The sequence below is a fragment of the Rhea pennata genome, chromosome 1, assembly GCF_028389875.1.
Source record: "Rhea pennata isolate bPtePen1 chromosome 1, bPtePen1.pri, whole genome shotgun sequence".
NCBI classification, from domain to species: domain Eukaryota; kingdom Metazoa; phylum Chordata; class Aves; order Rheiformes; family Rheidae; genus Rhea; species Rhea pennata.
This window is the reverse complement of record NC_084663.1, coordinates 73,051,547-73,073,377: the sequence shown is the minus strand read 5'-3', so window position 1 is coordinate 73,073,377 and position 21,831 is coordinate 73,051,547. Positions and strand designations below refer to the sequence as shown.

The window sequence follows — 21,831 nt, the reverse complement described above, 5'->3', positions numbered from 1 at the left end:
TACAATACGTAGGTATCTCTTACACCTTTGGATTGTCAAACATAAAGCAGTTGGCTAAAACTACTAAATGCAAAGTCAAAGAAATTTAAATATTGACTCGAGTTGCAAAATTCAGATTTTGAATACCTTCAAATTTAGATGGGTAGGGTCAAGAGTTTAGGTCCATAACCCAAACAGAGGCCAACTGAAAAATGTGCTTACCTGTTAACTCCCAGCATCATTAGTGTGAATTGACAAGGTTTTACTACATATAGATAAGATTAATGGACCTTTTCAAGTTGCATAAAAGCCTCAAAGGTTTGGAAGCATCTTTTAATTTGAGTAAGCAAAGTAGACACACGCTTAGGTGTTGAATGCACTGGGCACTGATTCAGTCTCGCTTACTTCGATTTTATACATAGATAATTTCACTGACATCATTGGAAGTACCTGTCTTTTAAAATGGTGTCATGCCAAAGCAGATTCAAGATACGCATCTGCAAGGAAAGGAACTTGCAAGAGAGAAAAGAGAAAAACATGTGTAAATCAGTCTTTGCAGCATTAAGTTAACTACCATCTGATTTTAAGAAATGCTGTACCTTTAACAGTATTCGGCAGCAAGGAGATGGTGACAGTTTGTTGTAGAAGCCATGAGTCAAAGGTCAGTTCTGGTGTGAATGGTGGTGGGGGTGAGATACGGGGATGGAAGGAGTAAGGAAGCAGCATTCCACTTCAGGAGCTATACACAAGTCTGGCTTCGAAGTTCAGTTGTTTTACAAACAGCTATGGGCATCTTGCAGAGCAGAAAATAAACCTTTACTGATAAATCCTTGCAGGCAGGAACATTTGACAATGCACCTTCCAGCAGGGCTCAATGCAAGTTTAAACAATAAACAAAGTAAAACATCCACCATAAATGACTGGATAAAATTGAATCAGAATCTAAACATTTAAATCTCACTAAAACAAAATGTTTGGATATTAGACAGCAGAAAAAGGTTTCCATAGTAATATGTCTTATCTTTTTTTTTTTAATTTTCAATCACTTCAGTTTGTTTTTCAAAAAGCAGTATTTTATAGGAAAGATTTGCTTTGATCTAATGACATTCTTGCCCAGTAGCAGCTTCTGTGAAATCAGAATTTTAGATTAATACATTATTGATTAAATTCTTACTCTAATTTCCCTTTAAAACAATTTATGTTAGACTATCTACTAAAATATTCCTAGTATACCACTGCAGCTTCAATATTTGTCCATATAGTATATGAGACACATCAGAATTTAGGATAAGCAACCACAGCTCCTGCTACTGCTAGAAGCATTATTAGTTGTATGTATGTAATTTTGTCTTACATATTCACAAACTCTTGTTTCCAAAATGCATAGATAAATTCGTCATAAACACTATTCAATTTCCATAATAATTCTACATCTAACTGCAAAATCATTCCATATCTAACTAAAAAATACTAAACTGGTTAGTAAGATATGGAAAATTTGAGGAAGTTGCCTCATTGCCTGCTTAAACGGTAGCAGTGTTTGAAAACAAGATAGTAACAGTAGCTCACCCAAATGCAGTAATTTCATAAAGAATTCAAAACTTCTCTAGAAAGATATTATTGTGGAGGCTGTCAAAAATGGCTGCAACTGCATAGGAATTTAAGATACTTCTCAGATAGCTACAATTCTGTATTACAATGTGAACAAGCCAAAAAGCAAATATATATTTTCAAGGTAGAAATGGGATCAGTACTTGGCCTGCTGCATTAGACGGCACTTCAGCATCTAAAATTTCCTTTTTATCTCTCATATAATTCCTGAAGTTTGGGGATTCTTTTTCTTTTCTTGAATAATAAAATTCTTCATCAAAGGTTAAGAATGCATAGTGGAAGGAAAATAATTGTATTAAAATTCTTTGGGGAATATTTCCTGTTTTAACAGAATTTTCTTTAAGAAATTCTAAATTGAAAGATAATGTAAACCTTAAGGAATGAGGTTCCAAATCTGAAGCCTTCATTTTACTGCAGGATGTAGAAACTGCACCTGTGTTTAAATAACAGACAGATACTACAAAGCATGGCTTTATAAAGGATCCCTTTTACTGGGCTACCTGGAACTTAAAATCATCTGTAGTCTGATGACAACCAGATTACCAGTAGCCACTTTTTAAGTATGTCCTTTTCCTATGAACTTACCAAACAATACCTAAATAATCCACTGTTTTAAGCCAGCTTGCAAAATAAGTCAACGGAACTGTGTCAGTTTTATACCAGCTGAAAATCCAGCCATACAACTGTAATGAGCAAAACCCTTAAAGGCACAGAAAACCCTCTTGTCAGAATTCAGGCTTGTGTAATCCACAAGTGCTATCTGACTCTGAAGCCCTGGTAATAGACTATAGATCCTGACCCCATAGGAATAAGTCACATTAGAGAGTGTCTACCAAAATCGATAACACGTAACCAATTTATGATTTTTTTCCCCTACAGTTCTTAAGGCCACCATCTGTACGCCATTAATCTAAAAATTTTAAAATATCTAAAAATATTTTTAATATTAGGTTCATCTTGCTAATACCCGGTATTAAAATTACATATATGTTGAGGTAGAAGGGAAAAAAACGTACTTCTGAAATGAGGCCTTATTTTTGGCACCAAAAATTTAAGCCCCCCTCTTCCTCCCTCCCCCAACCCTCAGGTTGATTCATCTCTCATTCAAATTTAAAATGCACAGAGAGGCTGCAACAAACCCACAGAAGATTGATATGCGCTGCACTCCACACATGGTTTAGCTCTTTATTCCAAAGTCTGGCATGCCAGTGTTGGGTTTGGGGATATTATTATTTCAAATATATAATAAACAGGGACTGATATAAAAACAGTGCAATGCAAGCCCCCTTAAAAAAAAATACAAATTGTTACTATAGCGCTTTGAGAGAAAGGGAGATTCACAATGCAGGCTCAGAACTTGGCAACCTGTAAAAGTGCCCAGTCGAAAATTACTAACAGCTGGAGATGACAGTTGTTTTAACAGCTGAGCTGACAGGATTAATTTAAATGCACTGAAATCAAAAGTAGATAACACCTGTTTAGTCTTCCAGGGCCATTCGACAAGGTAGGCCAAAGGAAAAACGCAGAGCCAGGACTGTGTGTATACGTGTGTGCGTATGCATGTATATATGTGCGTGCATGTGCGTGTGCCTCCCTCCCTCCCTCCCTCCCTCCGCAGAGGCCAGAAGGCCTTCAGGAAAGAACGGGGTACTTTCTGAAGCGTGTGTGCGGGGGAGATCAGCGGCTTGTCACGCAGTGACAGAGAAGCTAACCCCCGTCAGCTTGAAACATCTGGTTCCCATTGTGCCCACCCTCCTGCTCACCCTTTCCCCCCGCTCCCCCTTCTCTTATCCAAGGTCTTTGACCCAAACCCAACAATGAATAAAGATCGCTGGATTTTAAAGCTGCAGTTTCTCACTCCAGCATCCCAGCAATCCTCCTGGGTTAATTAATGCATTCTCTTTGAGCTGCTCGTCACTAAAGCTCCCACACGCTCCCTCCCACCCTCCTCTTCCCCAAACTAAAAACAAAACAAAAAATTCCTCACCTTCTTGCCATGCCAGAGCTTGTAACTCATGTGTTCATAAAATAAATAAATAAATTCCACAAGGCGGGTGGGGAAAACAGGTAAAACAGCAAGAAAATGTTTATGCGGCAAGGAAAGAAGGGACGATTTTACGTTAGCCTGTATGGTTATGAACCTCTGCCGCGAGCAGTGTTTTGCGCCACAAAGACCAAAAGCTCAGAGTGCCTTCGCTCAAGGTGAGAACAGAGGTAGCAAGAGATGCAAAAATGAGAACTGTCTCATCTTGGAAAGTAGAATCTAGAAAGAAGGATGGAAAACAAATCTTTCCATAGTGGTATAGCTCTTTTATGTTACCTAGTACTATAACTCTTTCATGTTACCACACAAAGCTACAATGCCAACCTCGCGTTGTACAACAGCCCTACCGGCCCAATTCTGCAGCTGCTTCACTTGCAGAAATCCCACGGAGCAAGAGCAAGTTCTGCTCACAACGAAGCTACTGAATTCAGGTTAAAGCCTTCCAAAGCAAACCTAGCACACTCGCTTCTGCTTAGGCAGACAAATGGGGCTGAGGCGTAACACACAGTATTTCCAGTCGGCTTGTTTCCCCAGGCCTACGTCTAGTCCTTCTTTTAAGTACAACCACTGTCCAGCTCCTTATCCCAAGTAGGAATTGAATTTCCCCACTGTGAAGAATGTAGGTACTGTTGTCAGCCATGCTCTAAAAACTGAGGACACAGAGAAGGAAGGTCATATGGGAAATCCATGGGGGGGGGGGGAGGGGCGGAAACAGAAGAAATTGTATCTTCTGACTCTGTTCTGTTTTCTCAGCCACAAGACTAGTCTTTCTTTTATTCCTTCAGGGAGGAAAAAATAGCTATATAGTTGGTATTATGATGAAGCAGCTATACTACTTTAAAGAACAAAAGACTGCATTCACTTCCTCCTGCCTGTTCCACATCTCTTCAGCAGGAAAGAGGTGAACTGAAAAGCTCACTTTCTCATCTGAGTTAATTGTAAGCCTGTCCACTCTGCTGTCTTATCAATATCAAAGCATGGTTGATACCCTTACTTTTCTTAGTTAAAAAAAATGTTCAATAAGAATGCTTTGAAAAATGTTTGATTCATTGATATCAAAAGCCAGGAGAATCACAGATATCCTCAGTTACAGCATTAACCCATGCCAAAAAGAAAAAGAAAACCGTCTCTGGGTAGCTTGCTGTTCACCACAGTTCTTGGTGTAGTGTAGGGGCTCCCGTTAGTATTCTCTCCAAGTTCCTAGTCACTACAGCTCCCACACACTCCCTCCAACGTTCTTCTTCCCCAAACAGCACTAAGCTTCATATAGGCTAATTCTCCATGCCAAGAAAGAGAGAGAGGGAAAAAAAATAAAAAAGCATTATCTAAACTGCACCTATAGACCCTGAATGTAGTTAACCTAAGTAAATCTGGAATCAGCACTGATTTACCTAGAAAAACTCAAGTCTGGGTCTAGAACTGTCTTCACTTTGTTTCACAAGAAAAGGCAAAGTACTTCAAAACACAACATGAACTTTTGTCTAGAGGGCACATTTTAGACACTAAATTAATTTTAATGAAGCTGTGAAATACGTTGTAATGGAGTGTACTTGGGTTTGACTAGCGTAAACTAGTCTATCTTGCAGTGATTTTAGTGTACCACCGGTACACAACTCCATGTTGCCAATTTTGCCAGCACTGTATCCACAGTAGAACTATATCAAAATAAGGATACCTACACCTGTGAAGAAAGTGAAGTAATGAAGTATCAGTCTTTCTTACCAGAAAAGAACTGAACTTTTTCAACAAATAAACCTGAAGAGTCCCAATATGTTACTAAAATATTTGGCTAATACCAGAGGGCATCTTCCCTGTTATTTTTCATGTCCCTGAACCTCTGCATTTCTGGATTCTGGCCAAGTCTGGAAACAGAACTGCCAAATAACATGTGAGAGGCTGTTCTCCTGACAATTCCAATTTGGCTGGTAGTTGGAAATGACAGAAATCCCCTGAGAAAACCAGCACTAATGATAGTTCAATGCTGAATATGCAGACACAAGAACCTTAATGTTTACTACAAAAAATGAAGAAATGTCTGAAAGATAGAAAAGAAATAGTGGAACAAAATTGAAAAAAATGTTTACTTAAAACATAAACAAACTCTCTATCCCTCACCAACAAACCTCAAATAAAATAGTAGTAATAATAATAAAAATCATGTCAGGCAGGCATTGCTTTTACTCATACTTTTTTCTTATTTTATAAATTCTATAAATTCTATAAAATCTAAATCACTTCTAAATCATTTGCTTCCATTAATATTTCTTTAATTTTTTGTTGGTTTTTAAGGGCTATTTCAAAGTTTTCAGTCTGTTGGGCATGTGATGATAATTGCCATTCTGTTCTGCTTAATGATAGGAGTCCTCTCCTCGTACAAAATAAGAAGCAGTTTCTTCCCTGCTTTTTATTTCTTTACACAACTCAGAGGCTCAAAGAAGATAATTACAAACAATGCCTGAAGAATGGTTCAGTTAATGTTAATTTATACAACAAACTAATTACTACCAAATGGTAAAAAATCACATGTGGAAGTTCCTGTCTCCCACGCACACAACTAAACCAGCAGCCATCTGTCTCAGCCTGGGAGCTCTCAGTGACAACCGAGGAAAGCAAGGCAAAGGATGAATCCGGATACACTAGCTTTTCCTTCTGACATAAAATCATGGCATTTAAACACCAGGCTGTGTATAGTGATCTGAGTTTTTTCCTTTCATTTATAAAACAAACAAACAAAGTACTAGCACCTATAACTACCTCTCTATCTAAATTTTATCTCAATCTCAAGAACTAAGGTGAGTTATTATATACCTCCATCAACTTTATTCCTTCCTCTTGGCAATTTATGTACAATACTCTCTACAACGTCCTTAGCTACTGCCTACAAAAAAGCAGGAGGTGAGATATTTTTTGAATATGCTTACAGTAAGTTAGATGTTACGAAGAAAAAAATGTGGTTTTGTTTCAACATTTTTTTCATAACCTGAGAAGGCAATTTTCTCCAAAAACTTGAAATATCAAAGCCAGTACAATTGTTAAACACCTTTATGGGATGCTCATTAAAAAATGTCAGGGAAAAAAAACAAACAAATCCCAAAGCCTTTGTTTGGTTTAAAGTCTCATCGAATTCAATGTGAGTGTTACCTTACTGAGGACTTCAATACCAGATCCTTTGCACAAAAAAGAACCTTGGCATTTTGACTGTTAATTATTCCCTGATTAGCCTGCATCTAGTGCAACAAACTAAGCACAATATTATCCCCTAAGCTCTGTACAAGAAATCTCAACTCCGATATTCTCTCCCTGTGAGATCAGAACTCCAACTGTCATCAAAGAAAGTGCTGTACATGAATAGGAGCAAAATATCAGAGTTTACATTCACAGTATTGATTTCAGACGAGAATTTTCTCACTAATACTAAAAACTTACAAATCTTTCTAGGTTTGAACATAAGGTAAAATTCTTGTACCAGAAAATGGTCTCTGTGTATCTAATTTGAAACAGTGCCCTATTATGTTTACATGAATCCCACACCAATGTCAAAATGGAGAGACAGACAGGACAGAACAAAGACTAAATGTCTTTTAGTAAAGACTAGAAGACTATGAATTTGTGTTTCTGAGTATTTAACCTCCCAGGAAGAAAAAAATGTTTCAGATGGTCTGAAATGATCACAAGTGGTAAAGCAATTTCAAATAAGGTAATCTCACCTGCCCTCAATAACAGAACCATTATTTCTACATGACAAGAACAGTATTGGCAGTTTAAATGAAGTAAACAAGAAAGGATCACAAGAGAATCTACATAACCAAACAGTAATGCCTAATTATTCTCCATTCGTAGCTCTTAACAGAATTATTGTATTAAAAAAATACCAAGAAATGGTTCCTACATAGAGCCAAGAAAATAAAATTTTATATAACAAAATATCTTAACTAAAGTGAAGGAAGAAGAAGCAATTTTCCACAGTCACTCAGTCATATTTCTCCTAATTGTTCTTTCACCATTAAGTTACGTCACCAAGAGCTGGTTTTCTATATACACACAACTTAGAACCTTTGTATTGTTATACGTTCTCACTCTTTCTTTCTTTCTTTTTTTTTTTTTTTTAAGACTACCTACTATTTAAGTTTTCTTTCTTCTTTCAAAAAAAAAAAAATCATTCTTTCAAAGGGGACTCCCCCTTCCCATTGTACCTAGAACTGGACTTTGCTGTAACAAGTGAACTCTGACACCTTTCACCAAGGAGTTAACGTGTGAAATGAATCATGGAGTGCTGTATTAGTGAGTGGGATGAGACAAAAAAAGAAGGGTTCTTCACTACAATGGGTGTTGCAAAAAAACACTCTATCTGAGGGGATGCTTTGGTCATCTTGTATTCTCTAGCCTGTGAGTGACACCAGGCCTCTTCCCTCCTCTTTCACCCCAAGTAGCCTCAAGCAGCTCACACAGGAAAAGACTGCCTCTAATTTTAGTTCCTACTCCTGACACATGTTGTGTCCTAGATCACTGAAAGCCTTGAATTAATACACTAAGATCTGGTATTAAGCTAAAGAACTGACAGCTTTATGGGGTGCGTTCAGCCTGTGAGGAAGGCTACCCGGAATTGCCAAAATAACCTGAATGTCTTGTTCCAGTATGAACAAGATGTTGTGTGAAAAGAAAGCAATCAATCAAACCAATCCCCACTAGTAGTTCTTCTATTTCAACTATCCTAGGATCAATCAGATTCCAAGAGCACAACGTAAGGGAGAAGGTCTGAAGAATACCATAGCACATCCTTCAACATCCCTCAGAGTTTAAAAAGTTATACTGAGAAGTTTACAAAAATTATGTCTCCCGTTCATTTTGCCACAGTGGGGCCTGTTTATTCAAGAGCAGATAGCAACTTTATTTTTCTGCTCTTGTTGCTTTTTTCACCTTTCTTTATGTCTACTAAAAGAGCTAAGTAACTTAAACTAAAAAACTTAAAAGTTTAACTTAAAAAATAGCCATGCACTACATCGCATTTGCTCCTAAAGGTACCTGGGAGTGTGGTGTTTGGTTGATTTTGTCTGATTTCTGGTGAACATTTACAATGCTAATATGTAAGCAGAACAACTGTTAGCAAACCCCTGCGAGAAAGCAAGGATGAAATGGAACCGAAGACTGAACTCTCACTAGTGCCTTAATGGCAGCTTGCTTCATGCTATTTTCAAGTCAAAGAAAAAGGGGGGGGGGGGGGGGAAGGAATTATTTATTATTTTACAAAAATCAGGAAAATGTTTGGCAATGTGAGAAAGTATCTTAATTTTGCTTTCTGTCTTCTGTATGAACCAGTATTTTAAAGTATTGCGTAATGTGTGTAATATCCACTTTGTACAGTGAAATGGTACACCAAAAAAAAAAAAAAAAAAGTGTACAGTGAAATACTGGTGATACCATGATCAGCATCTCAAAAAGGCTGCAGTTTTTTCCAGTAGAATGAACAGGTTCTAGCCTAAACCCCCACATCATGTGTATTATTCATCTAATAATTTTATGGGTAGTTACAGAATGATGCCCAACGGCAGCTTCTTAATTCCTCTGAACTGAGATAGGATTGACCTGGCCAAACTTGCAAAGGAAGAATGCATTGTTCCTGCATGTGCATCCCGTACCCCAAAGCTTCACAGGAGCTGTGAATCAATTAGATGACACAGCAAGAGGACATGCATAAAAAAGACTTAACTTAAAATAAAATAATCTTCAGTGAAACGTCTCCAGATTTAGTTAAATAGCATTGCTGATTAAGGCTGTACATAAGCTCAGTGTGGAATCCAGAACTGTTGCAGCTGAAAATCATTAGTAAAAGCCTGCTGTCCTCTGGTTTCATCTTCATATATTAATTTAGAAATGCATTGCTTTAAGTCTAGTGTATAGACATCTCAGCAAAAATACATTAACATGTTTTATACTTTGGGATAAGACAGTGTCCCAGTATCATAGGATTTGAATGAATATAGTAATAACCACAGTTGAAACACAGCTTTTCTGCTTTCTTGACTCTGTTGGAGATAAGCTGTTCCTTTACTGAAATGGGATGTGTGTTGTAGGCAAAACAGAAAAACAAAAAGGCTTACCAAAAAAAAGATTGAGGATGCATACAAAACCAAGAAGCTTTTTCTTCTTCCATGAAATCTTTGTCTCTAGACTATTTACCTTGAGATTGTGTATCCTAATCTACAGTACAAAACTAATGTAAAATTCCAAACTGTACTGGAAAAACAGGATACTCGAGTAACCTCTTTCAAGTTAGGAGAGATACCTTCCTTTCTGATAACACATTTGGACTTCAGTAGTAATTTCGGGGCTATACAGATCTGTAGTTATGATCATTCTTCCTAGTTGGTAGAGCAGTACTATAACTGCTTCTTTTTTGTGATGTGGGAAGGAAATTTCTCCTTCGTCATAAGGGCTGGGCCCTTGGAATTGCATTTCCTAGACATTTAGAAAAGATTTAGGAATAACAGCCAAGTAGCATATCCCACACATAACCAATCGTCTATGATTGCAGGCACGGATAAAAATGTTGCTGGACTTTAGCTCCTGTTGTAGCTATCTTCTCTTGTGTTTCTACTTATTCAGAACTTCAATAACTTAAATAGTTTTGTCTGAAAAGCTATGATGTACAGCTCAGGTTCATATTCTTCTCCGTGTGTTGCAGGATATGGACATGTATGTTAAATTGCTGTTTCTACTTGGCAGGAATCTAACTGGCCTTCCTCATCACAGGTTTGTGGCTCTCGTTCCTTATACTACATAAGCTAATACTTCATATACCTCCAAAAGTCAAGTCTGTGGGTGTTTTTACCTCACCTGACTATCCTGCACTGTATTACTTACATACAGGGTATCTTACCATCAGCAAATATAAGCTTCTAGAAATTAATAACTGCACAGACTTTCGTGCTGTTACCTTTCAGTTCTCTTAACAGTGCGCTTTCTAGGAACAAGTACAATCCGTATCTGCATGGGAATAATAAACCAATTCACGTTGGGTTCTTTGCAACTCCTGTACTGGGTCAAATGTTTCCTTCTTAAAGCTATTGCTGTGAGAGTTATAAACTTACATTTGAGAGCAAAATTTGGCTCACAACATTCCAAAGTGTCTATTAACTCTCCCACACTTAGAAATAAATCAAGATGAGATTCTTCTCAAGCACAATGAGCCTAAAATATAAACCATACTGCTCACAACAGGGAGACCAGGAATTCAACTTCAGTCATATGGTTCTCTCTTCCTCTCTCAGACTCACATCAGTAAAAAGGAGAAAAGGGCAGAAGGCTCATTAAATCACAGGATGTGGCCTGCACAAGTGCAATCCAGCAAAAATGACAAAAGGTGTGGGTTCCTTCTTTCAAAAACATCATAGTTGAGCCATGCAGTGGTACATCTAATTCCAGCTCTGTTTGCTTTGAAATTAATCATTCTCCTCCAAAGTTGAACAGGGTTCTCTGCCTGCCTCCCTATTCTTTCTTGCACAAACTTGGGAGCAACCATTCCTGTTTACCCTGTGCTGCAACCCTGTGTTGCCACCTGTCAATCAGAGCTCCATTCATCTTTGGGAGGCTGAATCAGAAGGAGGGGGAAGGAAGAAAGCAGGAGGACCTTTGCATTGATCCAAAATGTCTGGGGAGGAGAAAGGGGGAGAGAAAAAAGGAGAGAGAGAGACAGAAAGAGAAGGGGAGAGAGGGAGAGAAAGAGAGAGAGAGAGATTAGAGGGTAACAAAACTAGAGAGGAAGATAAACAGAGCCAAAAAGAAAAATGTCCTTTGTTCATTTAAATGGCTCTCTGCTCCCAAGCCCTCTGCATGACTAATGCCACGCTGTGGTGTGTAAACCTCTTGGGCACATAACACAAACAAAGCATAACTCGGCCTGAACAAACAAAGGCCTAAGCAACAGTGATTGAATTCATCTTAAAACAACAAATCAATTCTTCCCTATTAATGCCCTAAATACCAGCGTAGGAGCACTGTCCTGTTGTAATAAACAGCCATGTGTTCAATTACCGTCTGTTTTCCCAACTACTGCTCTCTGCAGTAATTACACCATGCAATGCATTCTACATTGACATTATATTAATGTGCTGGGAGGAGAGATCTTAAATACGAATTAAATCAAGGCTAAACATTTCAGAAAGCCTTGCAGAGTCGCATGTGTGCTAACAGGGCATTATTCAGTAGAAAGCATAGACTGATTTTTCTGTTCAATCACTTTTCACTTTGGTCCCCTGACTAAATAAATAAATAAAAAGCAAGCTTGGAAGAACTAGATTGCCCTAGAACATTGTCACAGTGAACCTTTCATATTAGCTCTCTACATGTCCACTTCACCTGTGCAAGATCCTTGCTCAGTAAGTAGTGCTTCATAACTATGAGCTTATGTCACATCAGCAAAGCAGCAACAACAAAAATCCTTCAATAACAGACAGATGAGTACAACAACAACGAAAGAAAAACCGAAAGCAGAAAACTTTTTATACTGAGATAAATGCAGGGGAATAAAAGTTTAAGAAAAGGTTTCTTACCCTTTGCAGAACTGTCAAACAACTTCTATTGACTACTGAATAGCACACAGCAAACAGACCAAACAAAAGATATGATGAAAAATGTATTTACTTGTGCAGGGCTCCTTCCCCCCACCTCAACCTTTCTTTCCATTTCACATACACCCACACTGCACAGTTTGCATTGTGTTGTTAAATAACCAATAGCAACCCGGATGAAACAGTGGAAGGGTTTCTATGATGCTGTCAAGCACCAGACAGATGCTTGGCAGTGTCAATATGGTTTTTTACGTTTGGGTTGTGCCAAGGTTTGAAATGAAAAATAAAATAGGAATAATAATAATAATGCTTAGAAAATGAGAGAAAGATGGCAACAAGTTAGTGCACGGATGTGCAATGAATTTAGAAATCAATGGAATATCATCCTACCTGCTTCAACAGTTTAAACTATTACAGAAACAGAGAAATAAAGCTCTGCTTTCTGCCTGTGTACTGGATTGCAAGAATTTTAATAGAAAGCAAAATCAAATTCTAGGGGTGTAATGACTGTTGACTTCCAGGCCCCTTAAAACAGGCTTATAGGCCTCTGCTGTAGAGACATGCCAAGCATGTCTAACATATGAAGTCTGACTAACTTCCAACAAATCTATTACAAAATAAAATTATGTTGGTGCTACAAAACTTTTCCGACTTATGCTTCAGAAGATGTAGAAATTCCTGCATTTGGAGGAAATCAAATTTTGAAAGCTTTTCCCTCAAAACCATAAAGTGTAACACTCAGATATATTTGAGTGACTTTATAAGAAATGCTCATTTGTCCTTCTCCTCAGGTCATTAGAAACAAAAACATCCTCAAAACTTTTACAGGTAATCTTTTGAAATGCATTTTCATGTGATTAGTATTTTTTTTTTTCATTTCAGCTGCCAAACCAAGTTGGAGAAAAGCTGTTTCCACCTGACCCAAAATGTTTTATTTAATCCTAATTGAAATGTTTTCATTTCTCTTTCAGATTAATCATCTTAAATATCTAAAAACAAAAAATATCATTTCCAATTAAACATTTTGTCTAAAAATGTTGACCGTTCCAAATTTCCTACTATTTTTTGGCCAAAATTAAGTCGATGAATTGCTAAGTGGTATCAGTCCTGAATTACTGTTTAACAGGCTGGAGGGTTCCCCCCCTCCCTTCAACTTTCCTTTCCCGAGTTTTGAGCGCTTTTTGAATTTCTGTATTACAGTATATCAATCACACACCTATATAGCATGTTTTCTCCTGAGGTGCCACAGAACAATACAATGAAACTGTATGAGAAGAGGAGATAATGAAAGTAGTTCTATCTTCCCGGTATAGCTAATTTGCAAAGCAGGAGATGCATACATTTGCGAAAAATTGCCAACTCAAAACAGCAACACATAAAGCACTTTAAATACATCAGACACACACAACTAATAAAAGTAGCCAACTGCTTCAAATTTAAGAGTGTTTTTACCAGGCTACTTCATTAGCTAAACAAGCAAGTGGGAGTTGCTGCAAATGCCGCTCACTGCCACGCTAGAGGCTTTCCCTCGCTTCTGGTAAACAGAAGACAGGAGACAGCCTTGTGAATAGCTCATGGCACAGACTAAGATCCAGAGCTAATCAGACAGTATGATAGGTCATCTTAATCAACTTCAGAAAGCCAATCCACATGCCCATGCCAGCTCCCAGGCTCGTTCTCTCATTCAGTTGGCCGCATTTCCCCCTTCCACCTCCACCACTCATTCGCAGCACAACTTGTGGTGCTGCTAAGCAAGAACGTCGGGAGCCCTTCAGGGCCCAGTATGCTGGGCGCAGGTGGCAAAGAAAACTTTGAAGTGAGCTCTCCACTAACTCCAGTGCTGGCCGTGCCTCCTCTATAAGCAGCTCTTATTAAAACATAGACCAAGTATCCACTAGAAGAAAACCAAGCAGGCCTATTTAATTAGGGCAAATGCTTGATATCCACTTCTTCATGATATACCACACAGCCACAGAAGCCTGGGAGGTCTGATTAATTTTAATATGCACGGCTGTGACAAGCACCTTGGGGGTAAGAGAGAGGCAAAAAAAGAATCCCACAAACCCTGCTAGCTTGACAAACAGGTTTCAGCTAAATGTTGTGTATGTTGCCCAGATTAAGATGTTACTATTCAGCAAGGGCTTGAACCTTTAATATGAGGGACAAGAGGCCTGAGAAACAGGTGGCTCGCTCTTCATTTCTGAATAAATGACATCCCCAAAAGCCGTGGCCACATAAGCATACAAAAAGAGCTGGCACACTCCCTCATGTATATTTGTATATTAACAGTTTGAGTCAGATGTTTCTCCAGCAGTGATCTAAGGGCTGAAATGAAGCTCAGAAAGCTAATGGCTTTTCCTGGAGAGAAAAAAAAAAGGAGAGGAGAGGAGAGGAGAGGAGAGGAGAGGAGAGGAGAGGAGAGGAGAGGAGAGGAGGGGAGGGGAGGGGAGAGGGAGGGGAGGGGAGAGGGAGAGAGGGAGAGAGGGAGAGGAGACTGCAAACTAATCTAGCTGGAATACAACAAGCACATTGGAATGAACTAGGGGTAAGGGTGGCAGCAATTTTGAAAACACCCATTGAAATGAATCATGACTATTGAAGAGTCTGGCTAATGGGATTTAGGGGCAGACAAGAGCCCATATTATTATATTGTGTATGTCTTATTTATATCTAATATTATGGAGTGAAGGTACCCTGGAAGGAAATCTTAATTATGGCACCCACCAGAGATTTTCATTTTAAAACAGGGAGGGGGAGACGGACTGCATCTTCTCTCCACAAGCACAAGTTTCCTGAATATTACTTAACCCTAGTGCTTTCTTCTGTACTTAAGATGCTGTATCAGCGCCTCAGATGCCTTTACCAAAAGAGAAAAGAAAAATACAAAAGCTATAAACCTTTGAGGATGTAAGCAATAGAGACTTGGAAGGCAATCTAAGCACATTTTGAAAACATTTATTTAAATAAGCCATGACTATCAGGCTAAACTATTAGGAAGGAAAACAGTTAAAAACTGAAGGTGACAAATGAACAAACTTCACTTTGAGCAAGTAAGAGCTGGCAGAGCTTCAAACTAGGCTACCTCTGTTCTAAAGTTAAAGCACTTGTTAATAAAGGTTTAAGCTACGACAGCATAAAGAGTGCCTTCTCTTCACATAGGCTTGTTTCATAAACTTTATCTTTTTTTTCTCTTTTTTTTTATCAGCACTATATGAATGCACATTTCCATATGGTGCTGTCTTTGAAAAAAATGCATGGAGGTTTGATGCTGGCTTGCTCTATAAGGTAAGATGTATTTTCTGGTGACAGACTGTGTAGAGGAACATGCAACCAAATGCACTTGAAGCATCCTTGCACAGCAGCAGGAATGTATGGAACAAAACTAAAAAGTACTCAACTGAAAGTATCCTTGTTTGTCCTTCAGTAGAACAGCATTACAAAGCCTCCTCAACACGTACTTTGTCAAAGGGACAGTGAAGAACCAAACAAAAGAAATTCAAACCTCAGCCAATTAAAGTATCCTTAGGCTTTTCCCCTAGATCTGTTCACTTTATTTCTTCCCACCTCATCAGATGTGATTTAAAAGCAAGAGCCCGCATTTCAAAGGCTTCTCTTCTTGTGCCCATTAATGGTCTGCTTTGGAATTTATGGCTTAAGAAGAGGGAGACCTCTTGATTTCTTTACAAGATATATGATTAAAAGTTTGATAATATTAGAAGATATTCTGGGATCTTATTTCAGTTAGAGAGCCTGAATCCAATACAGTTCACTTTTATAGACTACAGAGCTGCTTAAACAACAGCCATTTAAATTACCATAAGAACAGGTGTTGTGATTTATAATGTAAACTTAAACATCAAACACAAATAGCCTTCTGGGGATGTTCAGAAGACAAAAATCATGTCTGAGAGGCCTTTCTCATCATTTTATTTCCTAAAAAATTATTACTTATATTGCTGAAGTGTATTACAATAGATGAGACTCAAATATTCACATTACCTATTAGAGCCCTGCAAACGTATGTCCCAGTAACCCTTTTAACTGTAGGTACATTATATATTTACATCATCTAACAAAATATTATTTATTTATTTCCAATAGCACCCAGCATGCACTACCTGCTTTCTAAACACTTGAGATTAATTGTTGCTGCTCAGGAGAGAGGATTAGCAGAGAGGACTAAAGTAGGCCTAACAGATAGAAATGCTGGAGTGGGAACAATATTAAACACTGTATATACATAATTTAATCTTTTTGTGTGCATGCGAATATATATTTATGTACATAATATATATAAAAATACATACACTTTACAGATGTGTTTATGTACATGTATTTATACAAAATTCAAAGCACTCATTTAAACAGCAAAACATAGAATTGAGTTTCAGAAGGTCTTTGTACAGAAGGAGAATGAGCCATGCAGATGAATGAATATACACACATATGAGCAGTTTCTCTGATCAAGTAGATGTCCATATGATCCCTTTTATCCAGGCATCCTATAAATTCTGCACGACAACATAGACCTGGCCTCAGAAGATACAGCATGAGAGTCTTATAGACAGAGACACGCAGATAGATAGCCTGTTGCAAACAAAGACTGCCAAAATTGAAAATGACAATTGATTCTTAATTAAAAATATAAACAGTCAGTCAGTACTCTAGCCTCTGCTAAAAATAGCAGAGAATTTGCTTGTTTGCCTTTTTTCTTCTTCCCCCCCAAGAAGCCAAGCCATACGTTTAGAGGAACGGCTATACAGATTTCAGAGATTTAATTTTCCTCAAGCACAGGCCATAAATTAAAATACGGCAATCCAATCCCATTAATAGTGCAAGAAAAAGCTAAGTGGCTGCTTTGGTCTTTGCTTTCATGAACTTGTGTCAAGTTCAGTGACTTCAAAGAGATTTCCATTTCATTTCTACAAATGAAGAGAACAGACAGACAGAGAGTCTCTGTCATCTTCAGATGCCTTAAGAAAATAGAAGAAAAACATGCCTGTATCTCATTCGCTTAATGATTTTAGCTGCAAAAGGAATCCCATGGTCGGCAGACGACCCTCAGGGCAAGGGCTTGAGGTCTGTCACAGTATATAAGGCTTCTCCAAACCCACTCCATTATCTTCATTATTGTATACCAGGAATAAAAGGGGACTGACTCCTCTTCTGAAGTCCAAGTTAGAAAGGACAGAATGTTTCATATAAAATAACATTGTGTGACTTCAGTAATAGGTTTATGCCTCTGGGGGCCTAAATACTAAAGCAGCATACAATGATTTTCTGCAGAATTTGAGATGAGGAAAACGAATACTCTTATCAGCAATGAGTAAAATTCCACAAATTTTAGATTCACTAAAACACTCCATGCCCCTGTGTCACCATGACTCATTCTCAATCCCATCGTCTCATGAAATAAGAGTAAAAAGGCAAGTTTAGTCAAAAAGAGCATAGGGTTTTAGGAACTAAGTAGAAATGCCTGAGAAAAACAAAATCATATACAAATGCAAGGAAGAAAAAGAAGTGACAGGCTTTTAGAAAGTTCTTAGGAATAAGTAGGTAGTATATAGGGGAGTTTATCCAAGGGACAAATCAACATAGAAACCATATGATCAGTGATGCTTCCCTTGTCAGAGCATGTGTGGGTATGTGTCCACAAATGTTTATACATACATGTGCATGTTCATACACTCTGAGCAGTATGCTTTGTAACACTGTAAAAAAACCCTTGCCATTTACTCACACAATTTACTAAGTATCAACCCTTACTTTCCAACAAACACTCTTTAAGAAAACCATTTGCCTTAGGTTAGTAAAGTCCGCTAATAACGGTCAGTCCTGTATCAATATTTTGGAGCATCTGGCTTGTCCTCAAAACTCATTCAAGAAAAGAGAAGTCCTTTCACTGGCTCAATTGAGGTTTGGATCAAGGCCTGAAGTTGTTCATCCAGTACTCCTCTGTTTTTCAATTTTGAAGAAATAGTCCATTTGAAAGAATGTTTTAAAAGCTTACTTCCTACAGTAATTCATAAGACAATTTCAAACAATAAAAAACAGTAAATACAGCCTACTGTAAGAGTTTAATACATAAACCTTTGAGCACATAAAGAAATAAGCATCTGGCTCATATCTGGTTTTAGAAAGACTTAAGGGAAATTTATTTAATTAAACCTCAGTTATTGGTGCAAATGTTTCCCTTCTCTCCCAAAGAGAAACAAACTACTGTATTATTGTTGTTGATATAATACAGCAGTGCTTAACCAAGATTCTTGGCCTTATCCTACAGAACTTCACAAACTAGTAAAACTAAAAATTACTGAAAAACACAGCAACAATCATCACTGAATTGTTACCTACATGTGCTATTAAAGATTGCCACTTTTAACTTATCTTATTCATGGAGGAAATCATTAATATGCTAATTACCCAACTTGCAACCAGTGATGACTGACGTGTCTACTTTTGCACTATATAAAGAAGACACAACAATAAGATGATTTTCTACAAGAGTTCAAATAGAAAAAAACATTCTGTTTGCGATAGTATGCTCTTTTAGGGAAAAAGGCTCATATTTGTGGAAGATCTCTAGGAACAGACTTGCCTTCTGCACCCAGAAATACATACTTTTAATTAGCCACTCTAAAAAAATTAATCATGCTGGCTGAAGGAAGGGGGAGGGAGATTTGTCAAGATGATGCATTTGTCCCTCAACACCTTTCAATGCCTCTTTGCAAGTCTAATTTTCTTCCTAGCTAGCTCACCTCTCTGGCCTCCTTTTGTTTCATGTCCCACTTCCCATTCTCTTATAACTTCCGAACTTTTGTTAGTTCGCTTTTAAGGAGAAAGGGAGAAAAAAAGCCCTTTCCTAATCATTTTTTTTTCTTCTGGATGGGGAGTAAGCAGAGACATGAATATGGCACCCTCATAATGATTTAACTAGGGCTTAATGAAATTTTCATCACAACCTGCTGTTCATTTTAATGGCCTTTGAAAGACAATAGAACAATGGCTAGAGGGAAGAAAAGATTTTCTGTTGCATGCATTTGCAAAGCCTAACATTCAGTTGCTCCCCCTCCCCTCTCTTCCAATCTCTTCACAAAGCTGTAGATCTTTTGTTTGTGCTGTATATTTTCATTTTAGTAAAGCTGGGATAATGCATAGGGTCTGTAACCACCACTCTGTAACCACTCTCACGTCTATCTGTGGCCTTTTCCTAATGGAGTCTGTGCAGCATGTACAACTTCCCACTCAACACAGTATTTATACATTGCCCAGAACCCTCTGCTCTTTCCTCTCTCTTAAACATAATCTGGTCTCTTTTCTCCCATTGTACCATACACAGAGAAGATCTTTTCCCATTCAAAGGCACAAGGTAGGTGATGGCATTGGCCAGTAAGTCAATGTAAAGGCAAAACAAAATGCTCTGATTAAATGTAGTATTTTGAAAAATACTTAGGAAAAGAATTGTTTCCCAGCAGCTCCTTATTGTGTGTTTCATTTAAGAAGGGAAAATTAACTTATGTTACCATCATGCTTGTGTATGTAATAGCATGCCTGTGATTGCACCTAGTTTTGTTTTAGTATAGAGGCTGTCCTAAAATTTTCTTTTTGGTGTTGTCAGTGCTTGCTTAAACACTTAGGTGGCTTAGAGGATCATGCTTTTAAACAGCTGAAGCATATTTCTAAAAAAAAAAAAAAAAAAAAAAAAAAAGTATAAAAGAAAATACAGTGTTACTGTTGTGTGTTACAGAATAAGGCTCAGTGAATTCACACAACATCAACAGATCCCCGGTCCCCTCTCTGGAGATCTAGCTGTAAAATATACATGCTGGATACCTATGGAGAGTTTAATGAGAACCTTGCCTTTCAGTCAGTGGTTTGAATCTACCCCAAATAGGAAGGGACTGAAAATCTTATTTATAGGCAAGATGTTCTATGGCTTCCAAGGGATGAGATGTTTGGTCTTAGTCTACAGAGGACAAGTGGCATCATCACTGGCTGAACATACAGTCTCAAAAGGAAACCAGTTCTCCAGACACAATCACTATATGCCAGAGTTGAAACTTGTTGGCCAGACACAATATAGAGAAATACTGTATTATATCTACTTCCATGGCATCTGCACAATAGATAAATAGTGAATGACATGATAGGACACACTCCTTCCAAAAGCTTTCTTGAATTCCAAATTTAACATTTTACCTTGCAAATAATGGCATATCTACTACATGTTTTGTAGAAAAAGAATGTCATTGCTGATAACATTGTTTTTTTGCTCTAGAATGTTGTCAGCAGTAGGGGGAGGTGGGGGAAATGTCATGGTGTAAATGACCCAAGGCAATCACAAATACAGTATTCATGGTGCCAGTCTTGAGGATGGTAACAGGATGCTTGTGCCTATTGTAACTGTGACAAAAAGACCATAATGTCAGACAAAGGCTCTCATTTGGGAAAAGCTAAAAATGCTAGCAATGATAGGAGACTGTTAAAATTTATCTTTAATATAGGCATGAATTATGAGTTCCTTACTTCAATTTTGCTAGCAAGAAAAAGCAAATAGAGCAGAAAATGAGAAGATTAAAAAGTATATGCATCCAAAGAATCTGGAGAAAAAACAAAATGGAAAATTTTGGCCAGTTTCCCAGGCCTTACCTTCTGGCTCATTTTTGATGAGCTCTTCCATTTTTCTTTGCTTAAGAGTGTCTACAACATCCGCTAGGCTCCCTTTGCGCCTTTCAGGGGTTCCCAGGGCTGTGCTGGACAATGATTCTCCACTCTGACGCCCACCTTCTTCTGCCTTCAAGGGTGAGGTAGATGAGTTGTGCGGGGCAAATGAAGACATCACTTTATTGCCATCAACTTCCTGAAAGAGGAGAAAAATGAGATAAAACATTTTTTTCTTTTTTTAGAGAAGAAAAAGATAGAAAAAAGAATAATTCTTTGTTCTTTTGAGTTCATTGCTGTTTGTTCTTCTGTAGAAACCTTTAAAAAGGCATGCAATGCTTCAAAAACACCCAGAACAAAGCCTATCCATGAAGCATAAACCAAGATTACAGGCTGAAGTGAGCAAAGATCAGCTTGCAAGAGACGCACATAAAATGCAGTTTTTCCCTAATTGAGAAGAAGTGTTCTACTCACAGATTTCCTAATAACAATGATATTGATTATCTTTAATTGTTTGCTCTTTTAAAGTTTTATTTAGAACAAAATCTTCAATTTTCATAAGGACCATTCATTTTCTGACTTTTAAAAACACTTAATAATATGATGCTCAGTTGTTGTAAGAAATGTTGTAAGAAATGAAATAGTAATCAAATATTAAATGCCCTTCACTACATGATTTAACTCTCAAGTAGTTCGCCCATCTCTAAGGAAGAAACAATTGTTTTCTGGCTTCTAATTCGCTTTCTATTCTCCTCTTCCATCTCATACCTCTATTCCTTGTAGAGACAATATTTTTCACAAAGGTGGTCCTAATGACTCTCACAGGTGGCACCATGACAAAACACTATAATTTCCTGGAATATACACACAATCCTCCTCACGTGAGAGTCCACACAGGTCTACTCATTAATTTTAATCGAAGCCAAAACTGGTTCCAGCATCTGTAAATTTCCATTCATTAATGTAAGA

General features: G+C 37.8%; 1 protein-coding gene across 19 annotated transcripts in view; it reads right to left on the bottom strand.

Moving 5' to 3' along the window:
• The window catches only part of SOX5 (SRY-box transcription factor 5), a 650,623-nt gene that overhangs the window by 203,223 nt on the left and 425,569 nt on the right, over positions 1–21,831 (bottom strand). For all 19 annotated transcript variants that reach the window (XM_062591596.1, XM_062591577.1, XM_062591562.1 and 16 more), the window contains one exon: positions 20,851–21,061. In XM_062591596.1, the coding sequence (XP_062447580.1) occupies positions 20,851–21,061 (211 nt within the window). The remainder of the gene's footprint in view (positions 1–20,850; positions 21,062–21,831) is intronic.